This window comes from Atractosteus spatula, chromosome 3 (genome assembly GCF_055471065.1).
Source record: "Atractosteus spatula isolate fAtrSpa1 chromosome 3, fAtrSpa1.hap1, whole genome shotgun sequence".
In the NCBI taxonomy this organism is placed as follows: Eukaryota; Metazoa; Chordata; class Actinopteri; order Semionotiformes; family Lepisosteidae; genus Atractosteus; species Atractosteus spatula.
In genome coordinates this window covers 42,539,689-42,557,813 of record NC_142708.1, presented here as the reverse complement: position 1 = coordinate 42,557,813, position 18,125 = coordinate 42,539,689, and the positions used below count along the sequence as shown (strand labels likewise).

General features: G+C 35.9%; 2 protein-coding genes across 3 annotated transcripts in view; one reads left to right on the top strand and one right to left on the bottom strand.

Moving 5' to 3' along the window:
• The window catches only part of uhrf2 (ubiquitin like with PHD and ring finger domains 2), a 147,193-nt gene extending 133,463 nt beyond the window's left edge, over positions 1-13,730 (top strand). For both annotated transcript variants that reach the window (XM_088910809.1, XM_088910808.1), the window contains 9 exons: positions 907-1,014; positions 1,820-1,924; positions 3,756-3,862; positions 4,097-4,259; positions 5,349-5,486; positions 7,666-7,846; positions 8,173-8,327; positions 9,481-9,579; positions 12,639-13,730. In XM_088910809.1, the coding sequence (XP_088766935.1) occupies positions 907-1,014; positions 1,820-1,924; positions 3,756-3,862; positions 4,097-4,259; positions 5,349-5,486; positions 7,666-7,846; positions 8,173-8,327; positions 9,481-9,579; positions 12,639-12,785 (1,203 nt within the window). In that variant the 3' untranslated portion in view covers positions 12,786-13,730. The remainder of the gene's footprint in view (positions 1-906; positions 1,015-1,819; positions 1,925-3,755; positions 3,863-4,096; positions 4,260-5,348; positions 5,487-7,665; positions 7,847-8,172; positions 8,328-9,480; positions 9,580-12,638) is intronic.
• Positions 13,731-16,954: 3,224 nt separating this feature from the next.
• gldc (glycine dehydrogenase (decarboxylating)) overlaps positions 16,955-18,125 on the bottom strand; it is a 56,967-nt gene continuing 55,796 nt past the window's right edge. Inside the window, exon 25 of the mRNA XM_088910806.1 lies at positions 16,955-17,604. Within this exon, the coding sequence (XP_088766932.1) occupies positions 17,464-17,604 (141 nt within the window). The 3' untranslated portion in view covers positions 16,955-17,463. The remainder of the gene's footprint in view (positions 17,605-18,125) is intronic.

Here is an 18,125-nt window from a genome sequence, read left to right as displayed (position 1 = left end):
CAATAAGACACAATGAAATGCAGACAAACATTTGAAACTGCTAGTGGGTCTAGCTGGCCATAATCATACATGGTCATAAACAGAAAATCTGAATCAAACATGAAGCACTGTTCGGCTGTTCTCATTTAGCATTTTGGCAAGGTTGAATTTTTCTGTTGATGAAAAAGAGTGGTTCTAAACAACTACATTATAATGTAAAATGGGCACATTTTAAATTATTTTAGTCCCATTTTTAATGCTGAAACCATTGTTGTATTTTATTTCAAGTTATATTATTTTATAAATTTTGATTTTTTAAATAATTTCAGTTATTTGTATATTTTAATGGTTTATAAAATAGCATTCTTGTGTTTTAGTTGAAATAATTCGAATTTTTGGACAAGAAATAATTAGAATTTAAGTTTTGGCAAAAGCAATCAAGACATGACTGGTTGAAAAGGTCCAAATGTTCTTCAGGTAAAGTACTGAAATATCTTCCACCACATAATGCATTCATTAATTTTGTTCCTGTTACAACTGTGAGAAGCATGTATTTTATATGCAAATAAGCTAACTGAAATAAAGGTGAAGACTTTTGTTGTGATGTGTGATACAGTGTTTTGGGGAGAAAGAAATACATTAGACCTTTAGTTTAATAGGTTTAAGTAGTTCAGGTGGGTAACTGCGTCAGCATATGTAGGCTGCAAAGGAACAAGTAATAGGTTTATTCCATGCTGAAAAGAGGAAGAAAGAAAACGTTTCGGCTGTGGAGCCTTCTTCAGGTGTGAGAAAGACAGGGCAGGAAAGAATTTAAAATGTGCCCATTTTACATTGTACTGTTGTTTATAACCACTCTTTTTCATCAACAGAATTTAACCTTGCCAAAATGCTAAATAATATGTTTGTTGTGCTGCTGTTTTTTTGCAGGGGATGGCCTGTGTTGGTCGCACTAAAGAATGCACAATTGTCCCCTCAAACCACTATGGGCCCATACCTGGAATCCCTGTAGGAACAACATGGAAGTTCAGAGTGCAAGTAAGCAAGTTTAAGAGATGTTTCAAGAGTTTTTATGATTTTACTGCTTTGCATTGTTAATGTTTTGCTATGTTAGATGGCATATCAGTGATAATGTAGTGTTTCTGCCAAAGGAATATAATATTCCTTTGTATATTCTCCTTCTTAGTAGATTTGATTTTGTATTAGCATAGGTGTGACACATAAGGTTTTGATCTCCAAATATTCTCATTGAGCCAGAATGCTAATTTTGAAATTCCTTATAATGTGTGTTGGAGACAACGTGCTCAACTTACACTCTGTAGATTGAAGTTCCCACCAAAACAACATTGTGTCTTAATAAAAATCTTTTCACTGACTGCCAACTCCAGGACTTATTAAATATTTCTGAGGTGTATAAGGTTAATTGTTTTGAGATTAATGGTAAAGAAGGTGGACATATTTTACAAAAACTGTTGGATTCTGAAATACCCAGCAACAAGAGCCATATACGTTGCATTTGTTTTTTGTGCTTGGCATCAGACATCCTGTTTAAAGTCCTGTTGTTTCTTAATGACTTTCCCCTCCACAAATTCTAGGCAATATTTTACTCACTGCAGTAATATTTATTTTAAAACGCAAATAAGGGCCATCTCCTCTGGAAGGACTTAACTGCAATGATGAAAAAGATACTTTTTAAAACGTACATAAAGTGGAAAGCATTAATCTAAACCATAAAACCACTATTCAGCCACATGTTGTTAAACAAGCAGAACAGTAGAAAAAGATCCAGGCCCTTTCACACACCTAAGCTGCTGTGGTTTCTGTTGTGTCTTTTTGCTGGTAGGTGAGCGAAGCTGGTGTCCATAGACCACACGTGGGTGGAATCCATGGACGGAGCAATGACGGCTCCTACTCACTGGTGCTGGCCGGAGGATTCGAAGACGAAGTGGTGAGTGCCTTGTTCAGGGTGGATGGGGGAGGCTTTGTAGTGCAGTGTTGTCTGGAGGGGGGGGGGTTTAATTTGATGTTCTGGCAGGCATTGTGATTTCCTATGCTGTTTGTTCTGTCATCTCATTACAGCGAGCTGTGCTGACCCTGTGGACAGATGAGCTTTGTACCCTGATAACTATATTCAGGCTTCTATTCCCCTGCTGCTCCTGCATCCTCTTTTAGAGCTCTTCCTTTGAGTTGCAAATGTTGCTGTGCCCGCATATAAATCTCCTGTCGGCAGATAGGGAAAAAATAAAAACCTGTGGAGAAGCATTTTAAATTAGAAGTCTTAAAGAAACGTCCCCTAAAGACCTAGTACACCAGCTCATTCACTTTAAACTTGTACTTAGAAGATTCACTATCCCAAGTCCTCACATTGGCAGTTGCAGATGAAGATCTCTCCTGTATATGCTGTAACAGATTCACTCAGGTTATATCTGGTACATAAGTGTATCAGCCATAAGAAATAAAGCATAATTATACACAGGGTATCAAAATAATACACCTTTTGGGAGTGTCCTATATTGGAGCACTTTTAAAAATGTGTACCTAAGATGTGCTCTCAGATGTGCGTGATGTGATTTTACTGTACCTCTGACTGCTCCCTGCACACAAGACTCTCGGGTTGCATTTTTGTAGTGCAGAAACAGTGGTATCAGGTATTATTTTAAGATCATGTATGAACTCCCATTCTATTTTTATATTAGTTGTTCTGTTTGACTTTTCAAAATATCTTTTTATTTAAAAAAATGCAGTGTGGAGATACGTTTTTAATGAAAAATCTCCTTTGTATCTTAATATGGTTTAGCTTTAAAGAGGGAAGATAAAACCAACATTTGAGATTGTTAAATCAGAAGATCAGTGAGAAATAAGAGCATAAAAAAGGTGAAGAACGAGAAGAAAAAGTAATTACCTTAATAGGTTTACATCTAGCAATAGGTTAACAGCCATAACAAATCAAGCATTATAATACACAAGGTATTAGAATGATACAGAATGCTAAATTGCACATTGTAAAATAAAAAACTGCAACCCTAGAGACTGGTAGCTACTTACACTTTTCAGGTCTAAGGGGCTCAAAAGAACAGTTCCAGTGAACACTCTTTGTTGAGCCACTTCAGAGCACCAAGACAGGCCCTTTAGCATATAGTTAATATATATATAAATAAAAACATGAAAATATGAAAAATAGAATAGTATAAAATATGAAAAATAGAATTATTGTTATTCCAAAATTAAATCATAATAATTTGTAAAAGCACCTCAGTATAAGAAAACTATAAAGGTGTTTGAGATGTAAGTATAATTTGTAAGAGGACTGGTATTTTGGAGCTTCAGTCCTAGAATGCAAGTTGTATTCTTATATCCCTGTATTCTAAGATTTCCAGTTGAGAGCAACATTTTAAGAACGAGGCCTTCCTCCTCCAGTACATAGTGCTTTTGTGGCTAAATGGAGTCGATTCCACTGTGGACTCTGCACCCTTGGCCTCTTCTCCTGTCTGGTCAAATGGCAGACAGGATACTTTGAGCTGGAGCCGTGTCAGTCCTCTGGGTCAATCTGACGCCCTGCTACTGTATATAGGAGGCAAATTTTAATAATAATTTGTGAATTCTGTTCTTTTGAGAATTTAGTTTTGAGCTGACATCAGCAAAATAAGAAAGACTCCACTATAGTTTCACATTAGGAAATATTGGTGACTCGTGGCGGAATCACTGGTGATTATAGTGTTTGTTTTTTTGTCAATCCCATCTTAATAATGATTGGGCTTTCCTCCTGTCTCTCCTAAAAGGACAGGGGAGATGAGTTCACCTACACCGGGAGTGGGGGGCGAGACCTTTCAGGAAATAAGCGCATTGGAGAACATTCATTTGACCAAACCTTGACCCACATGAACAGGTACCTGTCAAGATTTTCAGCCAATGTTTATTGTTTCAGAGTGTTTGTTTTCTCTTGACCTTTATCACTCTTAGACCATTAAAATCTGTCTTTGTTTAAAAAAGCAGTCCAGCCTTAAAGTTCTCTTTTCTAATGTTTTGTATTGAGGTCAGCAAACTTTAAAAGACTTTGACTTTTCATTGACTGACCAGTCTTGATCCAACCTCAGCCTTTCACTCTCTACACCTTTCAAAGAGCTCTAGCTCTGAACTGCGATGCCCCCCTCAATGACAAAGACGGGGCGGAGTCCAGAAACTGGCGAGCGGGGAAGCCAGTGCGTGTGGTCCGGAGCTCCAAAGGCAGGCGCATCAGCAAGTACGCACCGGAAGAGGGCAACCGCTATGATGGCATCTACAAGGTGGGCCTCTTCTCCAGTCTGAGGCAGATGCTTCATGGAGGGGTTTAGACATGGGCCAAGTTTAAATGTCAGTACCCTGCACTCTTTTACCAAACTGAAACAAAATAAATAATGTACAGACACATGGAAATATAGGTCTGCATATGTCACAGGAGAACCAAAGGATTTTGTATAATTAATTCATGATTGTGAGAAGCTAGAGAGGTAAATAGCTGGGTTTCAGAAATTCAATAATATGACTATTACAATATCTATTATCAGATAAGCTATTGCTCATTTTTTCGCTCACGTCTGAATAATAAGTTCATGGTTTATTATTTTATTGTATTTTATCCTATCTTAGCTCATGACCTGTTGAGCTAGCCAAGAAAACAAGGTTTTACTGTGCAGGTTCAAAATAAATCCAAGTGTTGAACTGATAGAACTAGTGAACAAGTAATAGGTTCATTCCATGCTGAAAAAAAGAAGAAAGAGAGCACCTCACCCTCACACCTGAAGAAGGCTCCATGGCTGAAACGTTGTGTTCTCTTTCTTCTTTTTTTCAGCATGGAATAAACCTATTACTTGTTCCTTTGCAGCCTACGCATTCTGACACAGCTACCCACCTGAACTGATAGAACTAGTGTTCTAGCAATGACTTTTTGTGATCATTTTTCAACAAATGCCAACTATAATGTTCCTTCCATACCACACAACACCTCCCATCTGTTATCTCCCTCAGTGCAACCTCTTCCAAGCTTCTACCCAGGAACCCCTAAAATACAGGTAGCTGTAATGGAGCTTTCCTATTGCCTGTTTGACTGTAAACAGCAGCACTCTAATCCTCCACTGTCCTTCCACCAGCACCATGAATCCAAGCTCCATTTTGGAATATCAGGATAAGCTAGAATCCAGTGATGCCAGAAGGAGGAATGTGGAGCAGCCAATGCAGTGTCAGCAACCAGAGCTGCCTTTTACTTGGATTCCAACTGGGATTTCAGACTAAAAAAATGTTTACTTATGGAAAATGTCAAACAAAAGTAAAGCAGATTTTATTTAACTGTATGTAAGTTTTAACTAGTCAACTTATAATGGTGCCCTATGTTTTAGGTAGTAAAGTATTGGCCAGAAATTGGTAAGTGTGGTTTCTTGGTGTGGCGCTACCTGCTGAGGCGTGATGACTCAGAGCCAGCACCCTGGACACCTGAAGGGGCTGAGCGAATCAAGAAACTGGGCCTGTCTGTGCAGGTAAGAAGAGCCTGACAAGAGACTTCTGTCTGTCAGAGACACTGAAACGTTCTTGTAACTCATTCAAATGACACCTACACAATTTCAGCTCATTAATGCCTCCATTTTTAAAACCATGTTAAAATGCTGGTCTGAAAGGGCTGAAATACAGTGTTTATGTCTATATCTTTCAAGGTTATGGTTTAAGAACAGTCACTATAAATTATGGGAATTAATATAAATTAGATTTCACTTTTTATTTTATCTTTGTACTGCCCTCCACGTACTGCCAAGTGTGAAACTGGCAATCAAACTGGCAGTTCACAAGGGTGGTGTTATAGAAGAGTATGTAAGAATAGAGTTCCATTTACATTGGTACAAAACCTTTTAAGAGTATTCATATCAGTTTTACACTGTTCTTAATTTTTAATTTTGTATCTTTAAATTTCTACAGAAAGTAAATGAGCATCTGATGGAGTGCATTGCAAATTGCAGTAACCTAGATTGGTGCACTGTTTAATTGCAATTATTTAATTGAATTTAATAAAACAAAATGTAAACTGTCTGTGTATGAATTGACAATTTAAATGCAATTTCAGTATTAAAATGAACAAATCTTTCACTTGAAGTTTTCAATTTGTGTGTTAATTTTTAAAGAGTAGTAGATGGGAGAAGAAAATGAATATAAACTCCAATGTAAATCTCTTTATAATCTGCAAGAAAAGTATACTCACTACACATAGATCAACAACAAACTACATTTTTCTTTACAAAGAATAAGGTGATTTACAGTCAATGCTGAAACAGAAATGTGAGAGAAATAGCTGTCCACTAGTTTTACAGTGTCTGTATAGTGTTAAAAATGATATGTGTGTCAATCAAAAAGGGAGCAGGTACAATGATTATTTATTACAACAATGTACAAGTTTATTCTAAGAAATATAAATGTCTTGTAAATCCAACAATATGATGAATGTTGTTCTGGCTGAATAAGTCATCACTGAAACTCGGCTATCCATTGTTGTAAGTCTCTGTTTTGTTTTTGGGGTTATAGCTCACTTCTGCAGGCTTATTACTGCAAACTATTTGCTGCTTCCTAGTGCCAGCTTCAAGCAAAACCTACAGAATTTTATAAGAAACAGTGTTCACTGGCATCACGGTTTTTAGGTTTCACTGCAGTTTGTCAGGAGAAGGTTGGTATTGTGGCAGTTAGCCATGCTGCTTCACAGCTCTTAGGTTCTGTGTTCATTTCTGGACTGGGATACTTTCTGTGTGGAGACTGCAAACTCATCATGTGTTCAAATGGGTTTTCTCCACCTTGGATCTGGTTATGTGGTGTATCTAAACTGTGTGTGTGCCCTGCCATGAACTGACACTCCGTTCAGGACGTAGTCCCACCTGTGCCTTGTGCTTTCAGAATAGGTCTGAGGTTGGCACAAACCTTAACAGGAACAATCTGCTTTCTGATAATGGGTAGGTGGACTTTGGTCCATTTGCAAAAGATAAAAACATATCAGTCTTTTATTTGCAATATCACTTTTTCCAAAACCATTGTCACAGAGCACTTTACTGAATTATATAGCAATATATATAATTGCTATATAATTCAGCGTAAAGTTTACAAAAGGCATTGATATACTATATTTCCTGCCTTAGCTTAAGTCTCTTTCTCTAGTTGGCAGTTTCCCTTACTAATTTCTTTCAAAGCTGTAGATTTTCTATCTCCCATTTATTTTGGATTATATTTTCTTCTGATGGCTATATTATTTACTTTTTTTAGTCTTTCTGAGTAAACAGTGCTATTTAGTAGATCTGTGATGTACAGTATCTGTCCAGCCACTAGTTATGTTTTAGAGATATAAAACCAGAATGATACCCATACCAATAACATTTATGTAGTACTAATTGGAAAATGATGATCAAATAGCATAATTTCCCCATTAGTACTACACGCCCTCAAAGATCTATATGTATTTTCTTGAACTGTTTCTTTTGAATGAGTGCAGTAGTTGTCTTATGCTCTAAAGTGATAGAAACAAAATCTTTAGAGTGTTTAGGTGTTTTCCATTGTATTTTTCTTTTATTATTTTTTCCTTCTTTTTTTTCTCTTATTCACTTGTTTCATCTTGATTTCTTTCCTGTCTTTAATTTTATCTGGAAACACTCTCTAATCTTTTTGATGTCTTATTTTCTTGGGCAGTACCCTGAGGGCTACTTGGAAGCTATGGCCAACAAGTCTAAAAAGGACAGAGGCAAGAGGAACTCTGGGAAACAGGATAAGCCAGAGAAGGCAGAAAAGAAGGAGAAAGGGAAGGAGGAGAAGAAAGAGCCAGAGACCTGCCCCCAGAGCAATGGCAGTCAGAAGAGACCCCAGGAGACAGGTGCACACCATCACCCCAGACCCAGTTATCAATTGCACTTGTATAACCAGGACAGTTTCCACAGATCACCTTTTTAAAGCTGTGAAGCAAGCATTTAAGCATTTGTATTAATATTGAGGTTGCTTCTTAGATGTTGAGGATTAGATAAGACTTAAAACTAGGACTTATGGTGGCCTTGTAGCAAAACTCAAAATGCGATTTGAAAAGCAGCAACATGAGATATATTAATTTCAGTGTTATTTTGTTCTATTGAGCAGTCTTGCCAGAGTACATTGGAGGGTAACTTTGTACTGTTTGTTTTGTGTTTCTTTTTTTTTGCGTCTCAGAGACACAAGATCATGAGACTCCAGCCAAGGTGGGGAAGTTGGCAGAAAAAGGAGAAGCATTCCAGCTTTCAGCAGAGCAACAATGGCTCATCAGGGAGGACTGCCTCAACAGGAAACTCTGGGATGAAGCCCTCAATTGCATCATGGAGGGACCAGTAAGGCAGTATTCATTCCTGTAGAGAAGTAACAGGAACCAGCAGCCTAGGATGTTATGGCAGTGCTAGTGCAATATGGGCTACAGAAAAAAATAATTAACTAATATTGCCTTCTAGTTTTGCCGTAAATGATGTATTGGAACTATCAGTTTTCACATCTTTTTCACAGGAGACAGCCTATTGACCCAAAAAGAGACATCTTTTCAGAGATGTTATTACTGGACATGGATTGCACCTGACTCGTAAAATTAAAAAAAAACTGAGGAACACTACCAATATTGAGTATCATTAAGTAATTAAGCAGCATAGTAATTGAGTAATTGAGCAGCATCTTAGCTGACCAGGTTTTTACAGTTGCTGCTTTGTGTTTTGTGCCCATCTAATAAATAGAGAAAAATCACTTAAATACCACATTTATTTTCATATCCCTTGTGGTCTTTTTTATTTTTTGGAGCTCAATTAAATAGCCACTAGAGACCCTGTATATATATTTTTTCCTATTTAAATTATATTTGGTATAATTACTAATACAATCTCTGTCTTGCCCTGATGAGTCTCTAAAAGTAATTTCATCTCTAACATTTGTGAACAGACTGGTGTCTCTCAATTGTTGCTCTGAATGGAGTTCCTGAGATTGCGTATTAGCATGTTTTGGAATAATTTAGCATAGCATTATGGAAACCACATATACAGTAGTAATGAATAAGGGAAAAGAGAAATATGTGATAATATAATTTATTTATATTAATATGCAATAATAATATATAGTATTATCCTGAAGAACTTTAAGCCATTGGTACATTTGACTCATTCAGTTTTAAGTGATGAATACATTTATTCACTTAGACTAATAGCAGGGGGACTTCTTTCAGAGTCTCACTCTCTGTTGTCAGATATGTTTTGAGTGGAGGAAAGGGCATTGGAATATGGTGTGGAAAGGTTGGAAAAGTATTGTGATTGATCTCCAATTATATATTTTGTTTCTCAAAAATTCTTTATCTGAAAATGGTGGTTGACTTTAGTGGGCATGTGTACTGGTGTGCATATTGTCTTAATAGTACCATGCAAGTCAGTAGTATCTGGGATAATGGGTTGCTGGTAGCTAGGAACCACGGGTGTGTACCTGATCACAGTTATTTTCTTGTTCATCCAGAACTTTCTTAGGAAGGTGGAGCAGATCTTCATGTGTGTTTGTTGCCAGGAGCTGGTGTATCAGCCTATCACAACAGAGTGTCTTCACAATGTCTGCAAGGTAGGAAAAAGGCTGCGGGTATTAGCCATGTACAAAGGGTATTAGCTGCTGTTGAGTTTATTAAACCAACAGTTAATTATTTAATTACATTCAGTTCAAAATACTTTATTAATTCTCAGGGGAGGCATTTTAAGTTAATTATGCACAAATTGCATTAATCAGGGATTTAACATTTGAAACTTTAACTTGAAAAAATAGTTGTGTTAAAATCTTACTTTATTTGAGTACCATCAAAAAAAATACAGTTGACATCAAATTTATTCAGCATAATAGTAGTAATGTATGTAATGTAAGTGGGAATATTGGCGTCAAAAAAAATGTAAGTGTGGATTATGGAGACATGAATATTTGTAAGACTATCAATGCTGGATATTGTAAAAAATATCTGCCCCAGATAAGATAGATACTTAGATACTTTATTTATCCCATGAGGGAAATTGCAGAACATTAAGATTTTCTTAATATAGTAAAAAAATTTAAAGTTATTTACATTGTCAGTAAATTAGTCTATATTTTATTAATTCTTCTTTGCCTTTATGTTTTGGAGTACCATTTGTAGTAGATTTGGAGATTTTGTATTTTTGGTTATCATTCAGCTGGAAGGCTCAATTGCCTGTCTACAGAATTTTAGATAAAATATCCTAGTATTATCATAGTGTTTATCCTTGTAAAAATGTACCCTCTTCCAAAGATGTCCCATTTTGTTGAACTAGAAAGCAATAATGAAATTGTTAACAAAATGATGCACATATTTAAAGTGAAAACTTTTAATTAAAACTTGAATCTATAAACTAAACCCTTTGTGGGTGAAATAAGTTAAATCGCAAGAAGTGCTGGAAAGGAAATTCAATACTAAAATATGTTGATTAAATTGATAAAATTGATGTTGATTACCTTTTTCCATAATTAGGTCATAAGTGAATTTACTTGACTAATCCAGTCAAAGTGTGTACTTTGATCAGATAGAAAATCAACAAGACATGAAAAATGTTGTCCATCAAAAATTCACATTCGATATGACAGAGCTTAACCAAGTTTGCAAAGAAATGGCACAAATAGATTTGTGAGTGAGTCACAGCTGTAACTGCTGGCGAAAGGAACTTCCACTAAACTGTGGTATTAGCATGTGGTGAATACTCATGCAATAAGCATATTTTAGTTTTTATTTTCATTGTGATTTTTGCTGACTTTCAACTTCCTTCACCCATAAAATTCAGTCTGAGCATTGAAATTTTGAATTTTATATGTACAGTATACATCATTTGGTAATTCAGCGAAATGGGACATCATTGAAAGGGGTGAGGTTTTATGCAAGGCACTACAGTACACCTCAATACTCCACACAAAGGATAACATGGGCTGGCCCTTTCTGTGCTGGTCATTTTCCTGGTGAAACTAAAATATTGAGAAAAGTTTTATACAGCTGCTTCATGTGGTCTCATTTGAAATCAAAAGTCAAAAATGGTCCTTCCATTTTATGTTGCCATGGAATTCAGATTCATGAGGTCAGCCACACGTTAGTCTTGAAGACATTGTATTCTGATGATGCCAGAGTTTTTTTTTTATTATCATTTGTTATCAATAATAAGTTATTGAGGTTGGTAATCTTTTATGTTAGATATTCTGGCAGTTCTCTGACTTGCCATATGATGACACAGTTCTACTCCATTTTGCTTCTGTATTCAACATCCTTTAATTCTCAGTGCTGATAATGGTAAAAACCTTTTAGAAACTTTCTGTGGCATTGTGAAACTACCAAATGATAAGATAACATTTTTTCAGCATTTTTAATATATTTCGAGGTTGTGAATAATTGTATATTTCTATTTACAAAAATATGTATTTATTTTGAGGAGGGCTGTATGCAGTATCCAATACTGATAATCTTACAATTTCTAATGCTTTCATTTATTTTTACAACTCATATTTCATATTAGTGATATCCAAAATAATAGAAAGAATGCTAATTAAAGCTACATGGTAAAAAATAAAATAGTTGCCTGTGGCAAAGTCTTATTCTTATCAATCCAGGGAAAATTCACATGCAAAGCAACAACTCTGAAACTTTTCAAACACAAACATCAGGTGACTGTGTGACTAAATTTTACAGCAGCAATGTTTCATGGCAAAAGAAATGTGGCTTTGTTTGCATGGAATCCAAGATACCTGAACAATCAGTAGCATGATCAGACATTCTATTTCTTAAATCTAAAATGTTAAATTTGTCAGGCTCACGTTAAGAGCATAAAATAAGAATGAACAGTATTTTGTTTTTTATGTTATTGTTTCTTGGAATGCCATGGTCATATACTCTTATTAAGATCACCCATTATTGTCTTTGAGCCTCATATTTAGCTAAATTTAAATAAAGAAGGTACAGCGGTGGAAATATGGCTGCTAATTAGTCTACTTTCACAACACTTTGGAATTTAATAATTTTGTGGTGATAAGAACTCACCAGTTAGAATTTATGTTACACCTCAGTAATTTATGTGGCTCATGAAATTTCAGTTGTGAAAAGATATTAATGTGGTTTTAGAAAATAAAGAATACAACTTTTAATTTTTGAGAAGGGGACATTTTCATCTTTATCTACTGTATATGTAATAGTAATCAATTAAGTTGACAGACCATGCACTGAATATACTTGGTAAAAAAGAAGAATATGGCACTGCATAATTAATTGCTTTACAGCAGGAATGTACAGTTCTTGTCCTGGAAACCCATTTTATCTGCAGGCTTTTATTTCACTCAATCAGCCCATTTTCGACTTAGTTAGACTAATTTGACATCTTCTCCGAGCTCCTCAGATGCTGCTGCTTTAGACACCTAGAAAACTGGCAAAAATGCCTCCAAACCAGACCTGGATTGGGCACCCCCTGCTGTAGAAACTATATAAAGAGATGGGTTAGGTTGAAAGTTTATGTTACCATCAGTAACAATCCTCTAAAAACTATATGATTACACTGTATGAATCTAACTTCTCCATGCTATATGATTTCACTGTATGAATCTAACCTCTCCATGTCCATTCTCTCTTTGTGAACTTTTTGAACCAGACCTGCCTGCAGAGGTCTTTCCGTGCGGAGGTCTACACCTGTCCAGCCTGCCGTCACGACCTGGGGAAAGATTACATCATGGTTCTAAACAAGATCCTTCAGTCGCTGCTGGACCAGTTCTTCCCGGGCTACAGCAAAGGTCGATGAGACGATCGTGCAAGGCTGTCATTTCTCAACCGACACGGACTGACAGTTCTTAACCCAGCTCTTCAATCACACCGGCCTGCCATTCGTGTACTGAGATGCCAGCAATGGATTCCACAGCCGTTCAACAGCTCATACCTCCCCACACCTGTATCTTTTGCTCCTAAACCGGAGACTGGATTCCACACAACCAACACCATCTATCTCTGAGACCAGTATCCCAGGTAGTAGCTGCCAGTCAAATTCTAAATAAAAAGAAAAACAAGAGCAGCAAAAATTTAGCAGGTGCTTGAGATTTCACAACTACCTCAGGGAACAGGAGAAGGTATCGGTTGGGGGTTTCAGTTTTGTTTTTTGGTTCATTGAAGTTCAGCTCCTTGCTGCTTCCTGGTAATGTCTGTGCCCGATCCATAAATGCTTTTTTGTTGTTGTTGCTGTTCTGTTCTTTTTTTTTGCAATGAATACAACAACATTTTAAAAGATACAAAATAATGTTTTAATGAGTATATCTTACAAAAACTGTGATGTGCATACCCCTTTTTAGCTTTGACTTCATAATTCTGTACTTTTTTCTGCACCGAATGGCAAGCTAATAGTCTAACTTTTGTGAGCTTCATTGTGTTTTCTTCGTTCTTGTGCTCTACAGTCGACTACTAACAGTTTAGAGATCAAATTGAAGCTTTGCTCTTGCATTAGTGTTGTGTTGTATGTTTTTATTGCACTTACTGAAGAAAAAAAAGTCACGTCTAAATTCCTTTTACTACTAAATATGCCACTTTTATATATTTTAGTTGCATATTATATTTTAATCATTAGTTCCTTTGTATGTGGCGATCTTACCTACAGCAGTCAGCTTGAAGAGGGTTACATTGCTTCATATTGTGATCTGAAATTTTATACATGGTATATTACTTGATATGTACCTATTAAATATTTTGATTCCAGAAAGGCCTGTCTCTTTTATTGGTGACTTTACCCTTTCATTCATAAGTGCTTTGACTTCTAAAGATCTGAACTGTCATCTTTTCCTTCTGTTGTATATACTAGTAAAGCACAAGTCCAGTATTTAAGGGCCTGTAGGTTTCCTGCTGTATAAACATTTAAACAGTGAACTAATTGGCTGTAGATGAACAATGAGAAAGTTTTTAAAATATCTGTATTTTTTTAAAAGTAATCTAAGAGCTAAAAAATATAATTATCTTAGGGTTTTAAACAGAAAGTACGGAAGTATAAAAAGTGAAAATTAAAAACACGAGATTTGTTTTGAAAGAATAAAACTAAATTACATGCTGTTATTCACTGCTTCAAAGCCACAGTTCCTCTCTCCAAACACACTCACTTTTCTACTTTAAACATTGGAAGTTCATATCCATATTTTAAAATGTACCTTATGTGCTACTAAAACACAGTGACGCCCAAAGCCAGAGTGCATGTTCCAGCTTAGTCCATTTAAACTTTAATTGCTGTATTGCTTATTACTGTGTAGATCTTTGCCAGTACCTTTTTTTTAAATTACAGGACTGAAGACAGTTCTTGCAATGAAGTGGATTAAAAAGGTTGTCGGTTAAAGGATACCTTTAACAGGTCTACCTTTGGCTACCTGGGAAATATAATTGATCCCTCCACAAACAGTCACAAAACCTGACATTAGTCATATTCAATCTGGGCAAAGACCAATCTGTTATTTTACTATGGATTATGCATTTTGCCTACAGCATGCCCCAGGAAAAATAAGAGCCCTTATGAGATATTCAGTTTTATCCCAGTTATGAGTTTGTATTTAGTGATTCATTGTATGTTGGAAGAAAAAAAGAACAGATGAAGCAGGATATAAACCAGTAAAAAAAAACAATGACGTGACTGTTGTCTGAGGACTCCCTCTATATCACCAATTGTCAAAAGGACGGCAACAGTTAATAATTTCAGTTGAAACCTGAGGTTTGAAGCTGTTAAAGAGTGCACTATGATGCAAATTAGTGGCTACGGCCTATCACTTTCCCCAGCAAGTCTAATATGGGGTGAGTCCTCTTGTGGCTATTACGAGTATTTATTTGTTCCCTGGAATAATTTATTGTACTTATTTTGTATTATTTTCATTTATTGTTTAAAAAGTTGATAATGGATATTCATAAAACAGTGCTTATCTTTTTACTGACTACACCATGTTTCATGAACCAAATATACAGGTAACAGGTAACAGGGCAGCATGCTGTAGGAAGTGGTGTGCTTTTGGATGAGTCAAACTGAGGTCCTGAATTTAACATTGAATATTCCGTGACAATATTTATCACAATGAGAGCATTTTAACCCCTGTATCCAGGCTAAAGTCCACTCCAGTCTTCCACAGTCAGACCTCTGTGAAAGTGTCGTAATTCAACTGGCATAACTTCTCATTTCACTCCTTGATCTACTGTGTAGTGGGATAATAATAAGCTTAAACTAACTTGGTAAACCTTTTAAACCATTGGAATGATAAAAAGGCTACAAAACCACTAGGACCTATATGTATAAAAATATCACATAAAATAAAAAATTGCTTGCTTCATCAAGTACAACTTGTTAAACAATTTTATTAAAACCCAAAAACAAATATTTATTCGTTGAAGTGTTAAGGATTCTAGATTTGTCATCTTGCAAGGAACTATACACATTTTCTAGTCACCTATGAATTTCATCACTCACATATATTCTAGTTTCTGAAAGCTTTATTAGAAATACTGAACTCGGGTATCTTGATAATCTCTTGAAATACATTTAGTAATAGTTTTAAAGTGGTACTTCTACATGATTCATTCTATGTATGCACATACTGCCCATGTTTACAGTTTCTCAGGATAGCAACACTCCCTGTTCAACTTCAACACAAATGAGTAACCAAAGAAGATGGGTAAGACATGATTCCATAGGATAGGAGTCCATTTTACAGGATCACTTGGAGTATGCATCAACCATATGACAATTTTTTCCAGACTCTCAATTTTCTGCTATGGAAGCATCTCCTTTTTTTGGTCACAAATACCCTTAAACTTTTACACTCATTTTGCTGGGTCCTTCTGTTGCCTTTCATGATTTTGAATACTTAAGGAAATATTGTTCTTCTTTTGTATTATGTTTTTGTTTTAAAACATTATACTCAATATTTGAAAAATATTTAGGGTAATTGACAACTTAATTGGTTAATTGGCCACAATTTAGGGGGGATTCTGATTCTGATTTAGACTTAGACGCAGTTTAGAGAGAGTTTTACCCTACTGATGTTGCTTGATTAGGAGCCACTAACATCAGTTAAGTGATTTGAAAAAATTAAGTCCAAATGCAATCTTGCATGTACTGGGCCAGTCTGTGATTCCCCAGTCTGTGACCAGGAATTAATTTGGTTGCTCTGTGTTGTACTACCTTTAGAACAGCATCATATTCTTGTAGAATACAGTTTGAAATCAACACATTATTCCAAATAACAGATTGTATTCTTGTAAAATTACTTCCCTTGATTAAAATTCCCTTCTCTTAAGGACATATTTAAGAATATTACCTACCTTTTTATTGCTTCCCCATGTTCCCTTATTGAATGAAGTCAACAATCTCTCGCTCTTTCTCATGCATTTCTTCTTGCTCAATGCTTCCCATTTGAAATTTGAAAAGCACATTCTTGCTTCCTGCATGTAATATGCTGCTCTTGTACATATTAAAATGTAATTTGTCAAGAGTATCCTTAGTCCTGAATTTTGTTTAAACCCTTGTGTTGCTTGTGCTGCTGTGACATTATCAGCAACCCCACCTATTTTTGAGCAGCAACCCTTTGGCACCCCAGTTATTCTTTGTCCACTGCATACACTACCAGGAGCCTAAAGAATCTGAAAATGTGCATCTTTTTTATTCTTTACAAATGAATGAAAATATTTTACATTGTTTATATATATGCATTCCAGTAGACTCCACTTCACACATACACATTTTGGTCTTTAATGTGGCATTTTATCAAACGCTGTTGAAATTCCAGTAGGTCATGTACCCTAAAGTGATCTACTGCAGGAGGTACATCAATGAAAATCTAGAGGCTTAGGATGAAACATCTGAATGGAATTCTAAATATAAATCCTTCCACACAATCTTACCACACAAATTCAGTTTTTAATTCTGAAATGTAATGAAATATGTAAATAGGCATGTCATATGTCAAAGGCATTTATTCTTGGTATCCCATTAACAATTTTGCATGATCACATAAAAGGCCATCTTTTCAAAACTATATTTTATTGGAATGCTACAAGCAGTTTAAGCTTTATTTACAAAGAATATTAAAAAAATGTTAAATGAATTATCCCCATAAAAAATGAATACAATTATTCTTGGAAATGCATTATGTGGTTGAATCACACAATAGTCAACACAGAAATAAAATTCACCAATATCTAATGACTTGAATGCCAAAAAACTATAACAAGAAAATGTTACACTGAAGTCATACCAAAAGCAGTAGTTCTTGATCAAATAACATGTCAAGGCAACTATTCATACAGTATGCAGTAAAAACTTGAGGCACCAAGTGCACATTAATGGAAAATGGCACCAAAGGAAAAAATATAAAGCAAGTCTTGTAAATGCTGAAGAACTTCCACAGTTCCAGAAATGCAGTAAGTTCAAATGCTGCAGCTTTTCGGCATCTTATGCAAACAAGTTTTTATGAAGAGACCCTTTTCTCTTCGAATGGCGATTCATAAACTTCCATCGGCGGGCAAGTGCAGACTAAGTGCTGGTCTCCGTAAATGTCATCAATCCGAGCAATTGTTGGCCAAAACTTGGACTCTGGTTTCACAAATGGCTGGAAAACAATGTTTAATATTCTCCTTAATATGCTTTGTAAGGCTGGGGAATTTTAAAGAACACAAGCTCAAATATAAGCCCAATAAACCATAAACATGAGCTAGTGTGTTCTCACATGTTAATTTGAAAAAAACAACACAAACACCAAATATCAGCATGAGGAAGATGGAAAAAGATAAGCATTATAAAATTGCATACTTCATTCTAGTTCTGAGGTCAGAACCTTAGGGGAGCAGAGTGTTGCAATGCTGTTTTTTTTAAAGACTTAACATTACTTGTATACATTTATGGGTACCATTAACAAAATCCCCTGGTCCCTCCACTAGGTCCCCTCTTTTCTGACTGCCCCATCATCTCATATCGCAGGCTACCTAATCTGCATAACCTTCTTGTTCACAGCTCCCTTGACCGCCCTCAGCAATCATCCACACCAGGCACTTTCCACTGCAACAGAAATCGCTGCATCACCTGCAAGTACCACACTCATTCAAGGCCCCTCAGGACACTTCCGGATCACCT